The sequence below is a fragment of the Pinus tabuliformis genome, chromosome 3_2, assembly GCF_031772625.1.
Source record: "Pinus tabuliformis cultivar Carrire ecotype Pingquan chromosome 3_2, CPIR1, whole genome shotgun sequence".
In the NCBI taxonomy this organism is placed as follows: Eukaryota; Viridiplantae; Streptophyta; class Pinopsida; order Pinales; family Pinaceae; genus Pinus; species Pinus tabuliformis.
The window spans coordinates 1,249,529,995-1,249,541,056 of NC_142302.1; the positions used below are offsets into that span (position 1 = coordinate 1,249,529,995).

Here is an 11,062-nt window from a genome sequence, read left to right on the forward strand (position 1 = left end):
GAAGCTTTATTGGTCACTTGTTGGACAAAAACAACAGCAGACAGATAGGTAGCACCGCTCACAATAGGCAAAATGTTGTCCCTCTCAATTGGAAAATTAGACTCAAAGAAAATGAGTTTGTTGCTTGGATCCAAAATTGCAACAGGTACTGTCTTTTTTTCGACGGAGCTTCAAAGTCGAACCCTGGGGCTGCAGGGGCTGGAGGAGTGATACTAAATGCTAATGGGGACATTGTTTTATCATATGAATGGGGTCTCGGCCACATTTCCAACAACAGGGCAGAAGCCCTGGCCTTATACCAAGGACTTATTCAGCTTGGGAAGCTTGGTACAGAGGCAGCCTTCATCTTCGGAGATTCGACAATGGTTATTAGTTCAATGGTCCAGAAGAGAGATCCCATATATGTGTTTCTCCAGCAGATTTTAAGTCGCTGCCACATTCTAGCTCAACCTATGGAAGATCTGCACTTTCATCATATTCTGCGCAGTTTAAACAAAAATGCTGACAAACGGGCCAACAAGGCATGTGCCAGTCCTCAGGGATGTCTAGTTTGCAACGGAGAGGAGACCTATCACCATTTGCCATGACTGTGAAAAGATTTTCCCTCAATCAGCTTTGCAATAAGCTTGTAAGTTCTGACACGATAGAAGATCCAATGAATTATAAATCTCTCACTGTGACCAAGACATACAGAGGTACCTGGCGCACTCAGGAATTTCATTTGCATGAAATATCAGTCAGTCGACTGTTCCCTCTCTCCCTTCAGGCCCTCCCTTGCACGCTCCCCTGTCTCAGCCCCCTCTCGCCCTTAATTCTTCCTTTTCCCCTTTCTGTCCAATTGATCGCCCGATTCCTGCGGACCTGCATAAAACTTCTGTCCCAAGAATCCCCTTCCTATGGAATTTTTGGACGCTCCTCCTTCAATGATCCTCCCTTCGGGCAGCTCATTCCATTTGCATCGCTCAAAGCTCAAAGTCACCAAGCCAGCGCTCCAGGCCTCTTCTTATCTGGATCTTTTCTCAGATATTTCCTTGACGCGGGTCAGACAGGCATTACAAACAGGGATATCATACATCTCTTCATTTTTTGACGCGGATCAGCCAGGCGTCTCAAGCAGGCACATTAGGTCTCTTTCCATTTATCATAGTCAGGCTATCAACCATTTCATTTTTTGACAGATAATGTTCTGCAAATGTCGTCTTTTAGTGCTCCAATTTGTCAGGATATATCCCAGTTTAGCTTTCATTTTAAAGCCTAAGTGGCAGGAACCCGGAGGATCCTGTTGTTGTAAATCCTTCTTCCCTAGCTTCACTCGGTGAATAACTATGTACTATAGGGGAGCAGTTTCCATCTCCCTCTTTTTTCGAAAAGCAATATAGCGACCGATGATGTTAAAAATAAATAAAATAAATTTTAATGTAGTTGTAAGTAATAAATTTAATAAAATTTATATATATATAGAAATTATCAATTTAATAAAATTTGTATATATGTATTTTATTTTATTTTATAAATTGTTAAATTTTATGAGAAGGGTTGAAATTGGAAATTGTAAACATTATAATCATTTAAGTCAATTTAATTTAATAATAATATTAAATAAATGCAGCACCGCCGCCACCACCTTCGGCGCCGCCGCCAAGAGGTTCACCCTACTCGCAACTCAATGCCGTTAAAGGCAGAATTTGATGTTTCCCAGAGGTATAGTATACTAGTTATGGCTGGATTTGACTTAAGTATAATACTGACCCAGCTGCCAATTCCTTCGTTAAAAATAATAATATTATTAAAAAATAAAATAAAATAAATATTTTAACAAAGCAAATCAATTGATACTCCAATTTCTCTGTTCTTTTAAAAGGTTGAATATTGCCAACCACAATGAAAGAGGTAGAGCGCATTAGCCAGGTGATTCAATCTCACCATCACGCAGTGCTAGTATCAACCTGTATGTGCATTTATAAATGGTAATGGTAACCAAGAGCTCTGTTACAAGTTTTTTCATGTGGGAACTGAAGTAGATATACTCAACGCACTTCGTTGATATTGTTAGTAAATTATTTGCTTGCAGTCATGGAAGCCATAGGGACATTAAACAAGAATAACAATACCCTCTGGCTGGAAATGGGTGAAACAGTTGGGTGGGGCGGACTAGGGCCTATTTTTGTAGGGCAATTCTGTCGGCATTCACTTGCAATTGGGCTTGATTTGCTCTTTCTTGTTTCTGTCATCCTTGAATTGTGTTGGAGAAGGTGTAAATTTCGCACACCTCGGCCACCTACACCTGCTGTTCCATTTGACAGCTTTTCCAGTAAGTTTAAACTGGGGATTATGCAAAATCTGGCTTTAGGTGGTTGCATTTTTCTATGTATATGCTACAGCGTTCTCGGGATATGGGGTCCTGTGTATTGGTGGCTGAAGGAGAGGCCTGAAGGTTTTGCAAACGTGGGCGAGTATATTGTCCAGGCTCTGACTTGGTTTACAATGTCAACTTATGTTCATCGCTCCATCAGAAAAGAAGGTAAGCAGAAGTTTCCACTTTTATTGCAGTTGTGGTGGAGTCTATCATTCATTCTGCAGGCTTTCTTCATCGTCCTCGACATTCAACGGTTGACAAAACAAAGAAGCGTTGCTGTTGATATCTTTGTTGAAACTATGGTTGTTCTTATTTTGGCTTGCTTGTGTTATACTAGTTGTTGTGCCAGAAGTGGTGTAGAGTCCCCCTCACAGACCATTCTAGAACCTCTCTTGAAAGACAATTCCCAAAAACGTGGAAACATTAAGGCAGTCTCTACTTATGCAACAGCCAACCTTCTCAGTCGGTTGTCATTTTTTTGGATGAGTCCTTTGCTTGCTGCTGGTTATAGGAGCCCTTTGCATATTGATGATATACCCCAAGTTGCAGAGGTTGACAGGGCAGACCAATTATACCATAAATTCAGAGATCAGCTAGAGGCCAAAGGTCATACCGGGTCATTAGCAAAAGCCGTATTCCTATCTTTTCCGAAGGCAGTACTTTTGACTGCATTCTTAGCAGCACTGGAAACTTGTGCATCATTTGTAGGTCCAGTTTTGATCAAAGACTTTGTTAACTTTCTACAAGGAAATAAAAAGTTTGAAAGTCAAGGCTATGTGCTAGTTTGTGCATTTTTTGTGGCAAAGGTATTAGGGTCTTTGTCGCAGCGACAAGGGAATTTCAAAAAACAACAATTAACTTTACGGGCTAGAGCAGCATTGACAGCTATTATATACAGGAAGGGCTTGTTGCTTTCCAGTCAGTCAAGACAGAAGCATACAAGCGGAGAGATTATCAACTATATGAGTGTAGATGTTATGAATGTTTCATCTTTCTGTTACTATATTCATCAGATTTGGATTGTGCCTCTTGAAGTTGTTCTGGCCTTTATTATTCTGTATCAATGTTTGGGCTTGGCAGTATTTTCAGCGTTGGCAGCCTCATTGGCGGTTATGTTGCCAAATTTCCCAGTTGCAAAATTGCAAAAGAAATTTCAGAAGAGAATCATGGAAGAAAAAGACAAAAGGATGAAGGCCACATCGGAGACATTAAAAATTATGAGGATCTTAAAATTGCAGGCTTGGGAGACAAGATTTCTTCGCAAACTAGAAATTTTGAGGCAGGCAGAATATAGTTGGCTACAAAAATATGTTTACGCATCAACTATCACAACATTTGTTTTCTCTGTAGGAACAGCATTTGTCTCTGTTGCAACTTTTGGTACATGTATGCTTATAGGAGTGCCTTTGACAGCAGGAAATATTTTCTCTGCACTTGCAACCTTTGGGTCACTTCAGGGAGCTATAGGCGTTCTTCCCTTCTTAATCTCCATGTTTGCTCAAGCTAAAGTGTCAATAGATCGCGTTGTGGCCTTTCTGCGGGAGGAAGAGCTGCAACACAATGGGGTAGAAAAGGTATCAAAGGAGTCAACAAACTTCGCGATTCAAATCCAAGGAGGGATATTTTCTTGGAATCCCGATTCCTCTAGTCCGACTATAAGAGGTTTAGATGTCCAAATAGAGAGAGGCATGAGGGTTGCAGTATGTGGAACTGTTGGTTCAGGAAAATCGAGCCTTTTATCCTGCATATTAGGTGAAATACCAAAAATATCAGGCTCTGTTAGCTTAAGTGGTACGAAAGCTTATGTTCCTCAGTCTCCTTGGATACAAAGTGGGAAAATTAAAGACGCTATTCTCTTTGGGAAGCAGATGGATAATATTAGATACAATAGTGTACTTGAGGCTTGTGCATTGAAGAAAGATCTTGAACTTTTTCCCTACGGGGACGAGACAGACATTGGAGAAAGAGGGTTAAATTTGAGTGGTGGACAAAAACAGAGAATACAGATTGCCTGTGCTTTATATGAAGATGTAGACATTTATATTTTTGATGACCCTTTTAGTGCTGTGGATGCACATACTGGAAAACATATTTTCCAAGTACGTTTCTCTTATCCTTTACATACTGTAGGTTTCCTGAATTAAGTAGTTTTAATGTTTTGATGAAATGATGAAGCTCTACAGTAGCACTCTGCAATTCATTGTTCAGTCTGAATAATATACATTGCTGGTTGTGCTGCTGCAACTTCATGTCCATAAACATCTAAGAAATTGAACTTCCTTGTTATAGGAATGCATACTTGGTATTCTGGCTTCAAAGACTGTAGTCTATGTAACTCATCAGGTCGAGTTTTTACCCTCAGCTGACATCATTCTGGTAGGTTTGAATTTCTTTCATCCTGTGCTATTGGTATTAAATTTTTCAACGTAATTGGTATAGAGACAATGGGTTTACTGATCATTTATTGAGAGGAGGAGAGAAGGGATCCATATTTTGTTGATGTAAATGATATTCTTCACAGGTAATGCGAGATGGGGAAATTACTCAGGTCGGTAGATATGATGACATCTTACAATCAGGCACAGATTTTGTTGAATTGGTTGGTGCACATCAGAAAGCTTTGAAAGCTATTTCTGCTATGGAGAAATCTGAAGTGTACACATCAGAGAGATTTGTTGAAAGCTCATGTCCTGGCAATAAAGCTGCAGTGAAAAATGTCACTGCCAGTGAGACACAGAAGCAGTGTGGTGTTCAGAACTCAATAGATGTAGAGGAAAAGATTGAACCAGAAAACCACAAAGAAAGATTGGATAAAGAGAATAAAAATTCACAGCTTGTACAAGAAGAAGAAAGAGAGAGAGGCAGGGTAAACATGTCGGTATACTGGTCTTACATTACTGCTGCATACAATGGTACTCTGATACCTATAATATTACTGGCCCAAATAATAAGTCAGGTACTACAAATGTATAGTAGCAACTGGTTGGCATCGGAAGCCCCTACAAAAGAAAATGAGAGTTCCTCTGTGAGAAAGTCCCTTATTCTGGTTTATGTTGCTTTGAACTTAAGCAGCTCCCTGTGCAGTGTTGTGAGGTGTATGATTCTTTCATTGGTTGGACTTAAAACTGCCAATCAGCTTTTCAGCAATCTGCACAGGTGTATATTTCGTGCACCAATGTCCTTCTTTGATGCAACTCCATCTGGGCGAATACTCAATCGGGTCAGTTGACATTTATTGTTTTAATAGGCTAATACCTTCCCTGGGAGAAAAAGAAATCATCTGATTCTAGTGGGTCAATAACAAACTCTCTGTTTCTTGGCAGGCATCATCTGATCAGAGTGCAGTGGACAGAACGATTCCTACTGTACTAGGATATTTGGTTGTTGAATTGATACAACTTTTGGGGATCATTGCAGTGATGTCTCTCCCTGCTTGGCAGGTCTTCATTGTGTTTATACCACTGGGTGCGATTTGTATATGGTATCAGGTATTCTCTTACTTCTCAATAATAATAAATACAAACTTCGCAAATTTTAGTTTTTTCAGAGGAACATAAATTGGAGATAAGAGAGTTTGATCTCTACTTCAAGGTTTGGTGTAGGTAGAGCCCATAATCTGATTGAAAAGGATGTTATCAAAAAGATAGAGTTGCATCAAGATTCTATCATGGCAACTTTTTATCTGTATTTCTGTGTTTCCATGCTTTTGGGTTTTTAGGCAACGAGTAAAAGAATTCTTGTAACTCCTCTGACCTTCCTTGCATGCAGAAATATTACATACCATCAGCTAGGGAACTGGCTCGGTTGGCATCAGTTTGTAGAGCTCCAATCGTACAGCATTTTGGAGAATCAATCTCTGGAGCAGCCACCATTAGAAGTTTTGACCAGGAGTCTCGATTCATGGAAAGAAATCTCGATTTGACTGATATATATACTAGACCTAGTCTCCACAATGTTGGAGCCACTGAGTGGCTTGGTATTCGGATAGATTTTCTATCAAATCTTCTGTTTGCATTCCTTTTGGTGTTCCTCATTCTCTTTCCTGAAGGTGTAATTAAACCAAGTAGGTATAGAAGGACTATCTTGGCATGCCATTATTTTTCCTAAACTGATCTCAGCAGACTAGACATATTCTTTATAATAAAATATGAAAGTAAATCAAATGGCACCTTAACAGGTATTGCAGGGTTGGCAGTAACATATGGTCTACAACTGAGCACGACACAATCCTACGTAATAATGTTCCTTTGTTCCGTGGAGACCAATATGATCTCAGTGGAGAGAATAATGCAGTATTCACGTATTGCCAGTGAGTCACCAGTGATCATAGAGAATTGTAGACCAAACTCCAACTGGCCTTCTAGGGGAACAATAGATCTAACTGATTTGCAGGTCAGAACTTAGTACAAATAGACTATTTTTTTCACGCATTTACAGCTCATAATTTGCATGTCAGTTCATCTATAGATTCGATCCATACAATCAGGTGCGTTATGGACCACATCTTCCGCTTGTCTTGAAAGGCCTTACATGCACTTTCCCTGGAGGTACGAAGGTGGGAGTTGTGGGGCGAACAGGAAGTGGCAAATCTACTCTTATTCAATCCATTTTTCGCGTTGTGGAACCAACGAATGGCAGAATTGTCATTGACGGAGTCGACATCTCATCCATAGGCCTCCATGACCTAAGATCCAAATTAAGCATTATTCCCCAAGAACCAACAATGTTTGAAGGCACTATAAGAAATAATTTGGATCCTCTCGAAGATTACTCGGATGATGAGATTTGGGAGGTTAGTTCTGCTTCATATTCTATAAGCATTTGTATCAATTTTAGCGCCAATTATTCTTGCCTTGAAGAATATAGATATTTCCCGAGGATCTTGCTGTAAGTTAATTGTTTATGAATCTACTTCGATTTTGCTTGTGCTTTCAGGCTTTGGACAAGTGCCAACTTGGTGAGATTGTACGAGCAAAAGAAAAGAAACTCGATTCCTCAGGTCTGTATGTCTTTATCACATTCAATGGAAGTCCTGAAGGAGAAGAGGAGAAGCTTTTACAGTGGCTAATTCTGCTATTTACTTTCCATCTTAGTGTTGAGGTTTATGTTATCTTTTAAGGTCCTTTGATTCCCACCTGTTCTCTCCGGCGCTTTTCTTGGAATGAAAATCGAGAATCTAAAGCCTCTGATTTCACAGTGTCTAATTTGTTATTTGTTTTCCATCTTAGTGCCGATGTTTAAGTTTACCTTTTTGTTTCCTTGAGACCTACCTGGTCTCTAGGACCCCCTTATTTTAGAATCAAAATTGAGAAACGAATCTAATGGAATGTTCTCTTGTACAGTTGCTGAGAATGGAGGAAACTGGAGTGTGGGTCAATGCCAGCTTGTCTGTTTGGGACGGGCACTACTAAAACAAAGTCGGATACTGGTCCTTGACGAGGCAACTGCTTCAGTTGACAGTGCGACTGATGGATTTATTCAGCAAATAATTCGCCACCAATTTTCTACCTGCACAGTCATTACTATAGCACATCGGATTCCATCTGTTATTGATAGTGATATGGTTCTCCTATTAAAGGATGGTATACCATTTATAAGCTGTTTATTTCCTATTGTTTTGTTACAGTTACTATTTTTTTTGGACACATTTCATTTTTACTTATACTATGTATTTGTTTTGAATCAGGACAAATTGCTGAGTATGACACTCCATCCAAACTACTCAGCAACAAATCTTCTGCATTTGCAAAACTTGTTTCAGAGTATTCCATCCAATAGATATAAGTAGAGGTTTGGACATTGGTCATATTGGGTTCACAATAGAATGGAGAAAAACCTTCATTTCCCTGAAACTCAAGCAGAATAAATTCAATTATTCAGCCTCTATAACATCGCTATGAGTATCATGTAAGCTCATTATTTTCTGATAATATTCTATATTTAGGTCGTTCAGAAGAGTTCAATTAGTTTTATCAGTGACTTTGACTTCAGACTTAAGTTATGATTTTTCACTTGTTATATACCAATGGAAATGGAGTTTAGCCTTTTTCCAAGGTAACTTTCTTCACTTTAACAAGGTAATCAGAACTCCAGACAACTTGGATTTGTATGTGCAGTGCAGTTTGCTATAAGGTGTCTCTAACTAATTTGTATCTTTTAGCTCTAATTTTGTTATTTTCTGTTTCAGTTTGGCATTTTTTTTGTTTTATTTTAATTCTGACTAGTATATGTAATAATACTGTGCCAATTCACATAAACATATTATTCTCATTTCTGCAAGACAAGCTATGTTATACTTGTCAAGATTTATAGGTCTTGTTAATAATAAGTGATGGCTTGTGTTTTTTTCCTTAATCCAGGAGCCAACTTAATTTTATTCATAATATTTTGTAATCATAAATTTTTTATCTAATATTTCAATAAATAAGAATTTGAGAATTCTACCATCTAATTACTAGATATGGCCAAAAAAGGAAAAAAAATGGGAGAGGTACAAAATGGCTATTTGAGTTTAAAAAGTACTTGTTTTTTTTTAATTTATTTTTGTCAATTTCTTCTATAAAAAAAAAAACTTTTCTTTTGAATATGGATGAAAATCTTGCTTTGAGCAATTGTTTTAATTAATTTTCAGTTTAACAAGTTTAATTTAGTTTGGTTGTTTTTTATTTCAACTTTAAAAAAGATATTCTACATCAACTTTTAAAAAAACTTCTAATTCACCTAGTGGAAGTAACCTTTCACTTTTATCAGAGTTAAAACTTCACTTTAGCCACGGGAGGAGCTGTGATAGAAGTTCAAAATTATAAAGAGTTAAAACTTCACTTTAGCCACCGGAGGAGACTTCTAATTCACCTAGTGGAAGTAACCTTTCACTTTTATCAGAGTTAAAACTTCACTTTAGCCACGGGAGGAGCTGTGATAGAAGTTCAAAATTATAAAGAGTTAAAACTTCACTTTAGCCACCGGAGGAGCTAGATAGAAGTTCAAAAATATAAAGTATCTTGCTGAAATGAAAAGTTTAGAATGCACAAAGAGTTAAAATTGAAAGTTTGAAAACAATTCCATGAGACTGTAGGGAGTTATCTTCTTAGTTTAATGTTCTTTCCATGCAAATTGAAATGTAATAAGATCATTCCAAAGTTTCCATGGAGTTCATACCTCACTTTCTCCTCTGTTTAAAATTTTTTGTTAAGGGTTTTTTCTTTCCATGCCAATTGAAATGTAATGGGATCATTCCAAACTTTCCATGGAGTTCATACCATACTTTCTCCTTCATTTAAAATTTTATCATCATTGCCAAGGGTTTCCTTTATTTTTAGGTTTTATTGGAGTGAAATTTGGAAATTAGGACTATTGAAGTTCAAAAGTCACTTCCTTAATATTGCTAAGTTATTTAATGGTGTTCCTTCACTCCCTTATTATTGCTAACTTATGTAATAGTGCTCCTTCACTATAATTGTTTTTTCCCATTAACAACTTGATGGTTTTGTCTAAAACAAACGCATTTCCATAGCTTCACATTTTTCTCCATCTATTGATTACATAATTCATCATTGCTATCATTTGAATCAAAGTTTATTTAAATATCAAATACACATATTTGTCTTCAAAGGAAAGCTATTTAGTAAAGTGTCGTATCAATGGAGTGACTCAAAGTGTTTGGTGTTCTAAGTGCTTTCACACTGGAGTAAGCTCAACTCTTGTATTTTCTTGTGATTGTCTATCAATAGAAGTAAGTATCACTACATCACATCTTTTTCATTTTCATTACTAGATCTTACTGTTGATGGTTGAATCTAACATGAATTTTGTTGAAATCCTTGCTATGAAGGTTCTTTTCTATTAGCAATGCACAACTAGATGTAGTAGGTTTTGGTTAGAATAAAATTTTGTGTAGATAATAATTTTAGGATTAATTTTCATCATAGATAGTATGTCTCTATTAGGTCCCAATACAATCAGAGCCTACATAACAATAATATTGTAGGGGCACAACAATAACAATAGTGGGCTTCTATGGGGCATAATTATAACAACATGGGGACTATATGGGCACAATAATTGGGACCTAACAATCTCCTATAAGATCCACTTTTAAAACTCCGAAACAATCTGCCAAAGAGAAAAATTGGTCCATATTGGATAATTATATTGTTTGTCATCTATCTCAATGCTTTTAGAGTGGAAAAAGTGGAGGAAATCATTTCTCAGGACCATTTTTACCAATGGGACCTAGTTTGGAAAATAGGGGTTTGAAACCTTTCGGGAGTGTTTTGAGGCATCAAACGAAGTTTTTTGGGGGTAAAAATTTGCCACTTTAGCACGACGCCTTTTTTTCCTGTTATACACATAGAGACCTTTCCAACAATGCAAGAATCACATCAATTGGAGTTTGTATGTGAAAGTTATTCCACTCAGATGTTGACCTTCATGTTTTCACCACCATAATTCAAAAGGATGCCACGTCAGCCTCCATTATTCATGAAAAAAGGGTTTCACATGATTACGATGTGTACGTCTCTAGAAGAGTCTATATTGTAACTTTGGTTAAGATTTTTGGTAGTTAAACCTAATCACTAGTAGGCTATCAGGTTGTGTTATAACCGAGCCACTAGGAGGATAAGGGGTTCCATTCTTTTGAGTTCGTTTGTTCCATCATTGAGCAAAACTGGCCAAGAGAGATAGGAGGTAGAGCACACAGAGGAT

The 11,062-nt window shown here is 37.6% G+C and overlaps 1 protein-coding gene across 1 annotated transcript; it reads left to right on the forward strand.

Moving 5' to 3' along the window:
- Nucleotides 1-1,948: 1,948 nt before the first annotated feature.
- On the forward strand, nucleotides 1,949-8,465 carry LOC149185263 (putative ABC transporter C family member 15). Its single transcript, XM_089417866.1, has 10 exons — nucleotides 1,949-4,455; nucleotides 4,646-4,732; nucleotides 4,878-5,576; nucleotides 5,680-5,844; nucleotides 6,125-6,419; nucleotides 6,534-6,748; nucleotides 6,843-7,148; nucleotides 7,292-7,355; nucleotides 7,699-7,938; nucleotides 8,043-8,465. Exons 1-10 carry the CDS (start codon nucleotides 2,074-2,076, stop codon nucleotides 8,132-8,134), a joined length of 4,545 nt encoding a protein of 1,514 aa, XP_089273992.1. The 5' UTR covers nucleotides 1,949-2,073; the 3' UTR covers nucleotides 8,135-8,465.
- The last annotated feature ends 2,597 nt before the right edge of the window (nucleotides 8,466-11,062 follow it).

Coding starts and splice junctions, on each gene's coding strand:
- LOC149185263 (XM_089417866.1), top strand. CDS start 2,074: ATGGAAGCCATAGGGACATTAAACAAGAATAACAATACCCTCTGGCTG. Junction 7,149..7,291: donor CGGATGATGAGATTTGGGAG/GTTAGTTCTGCT, acceptor TTGTGCTTTCAG/GCTTTGGACAAGTGCCAACT. Junction 7,939..8,042: donor GGTTCTCCTATTAAAGGATG/GTATACCATTTA, acceptor GTTTTGAATCAG/GACAAATTGCTGAGTATGAC.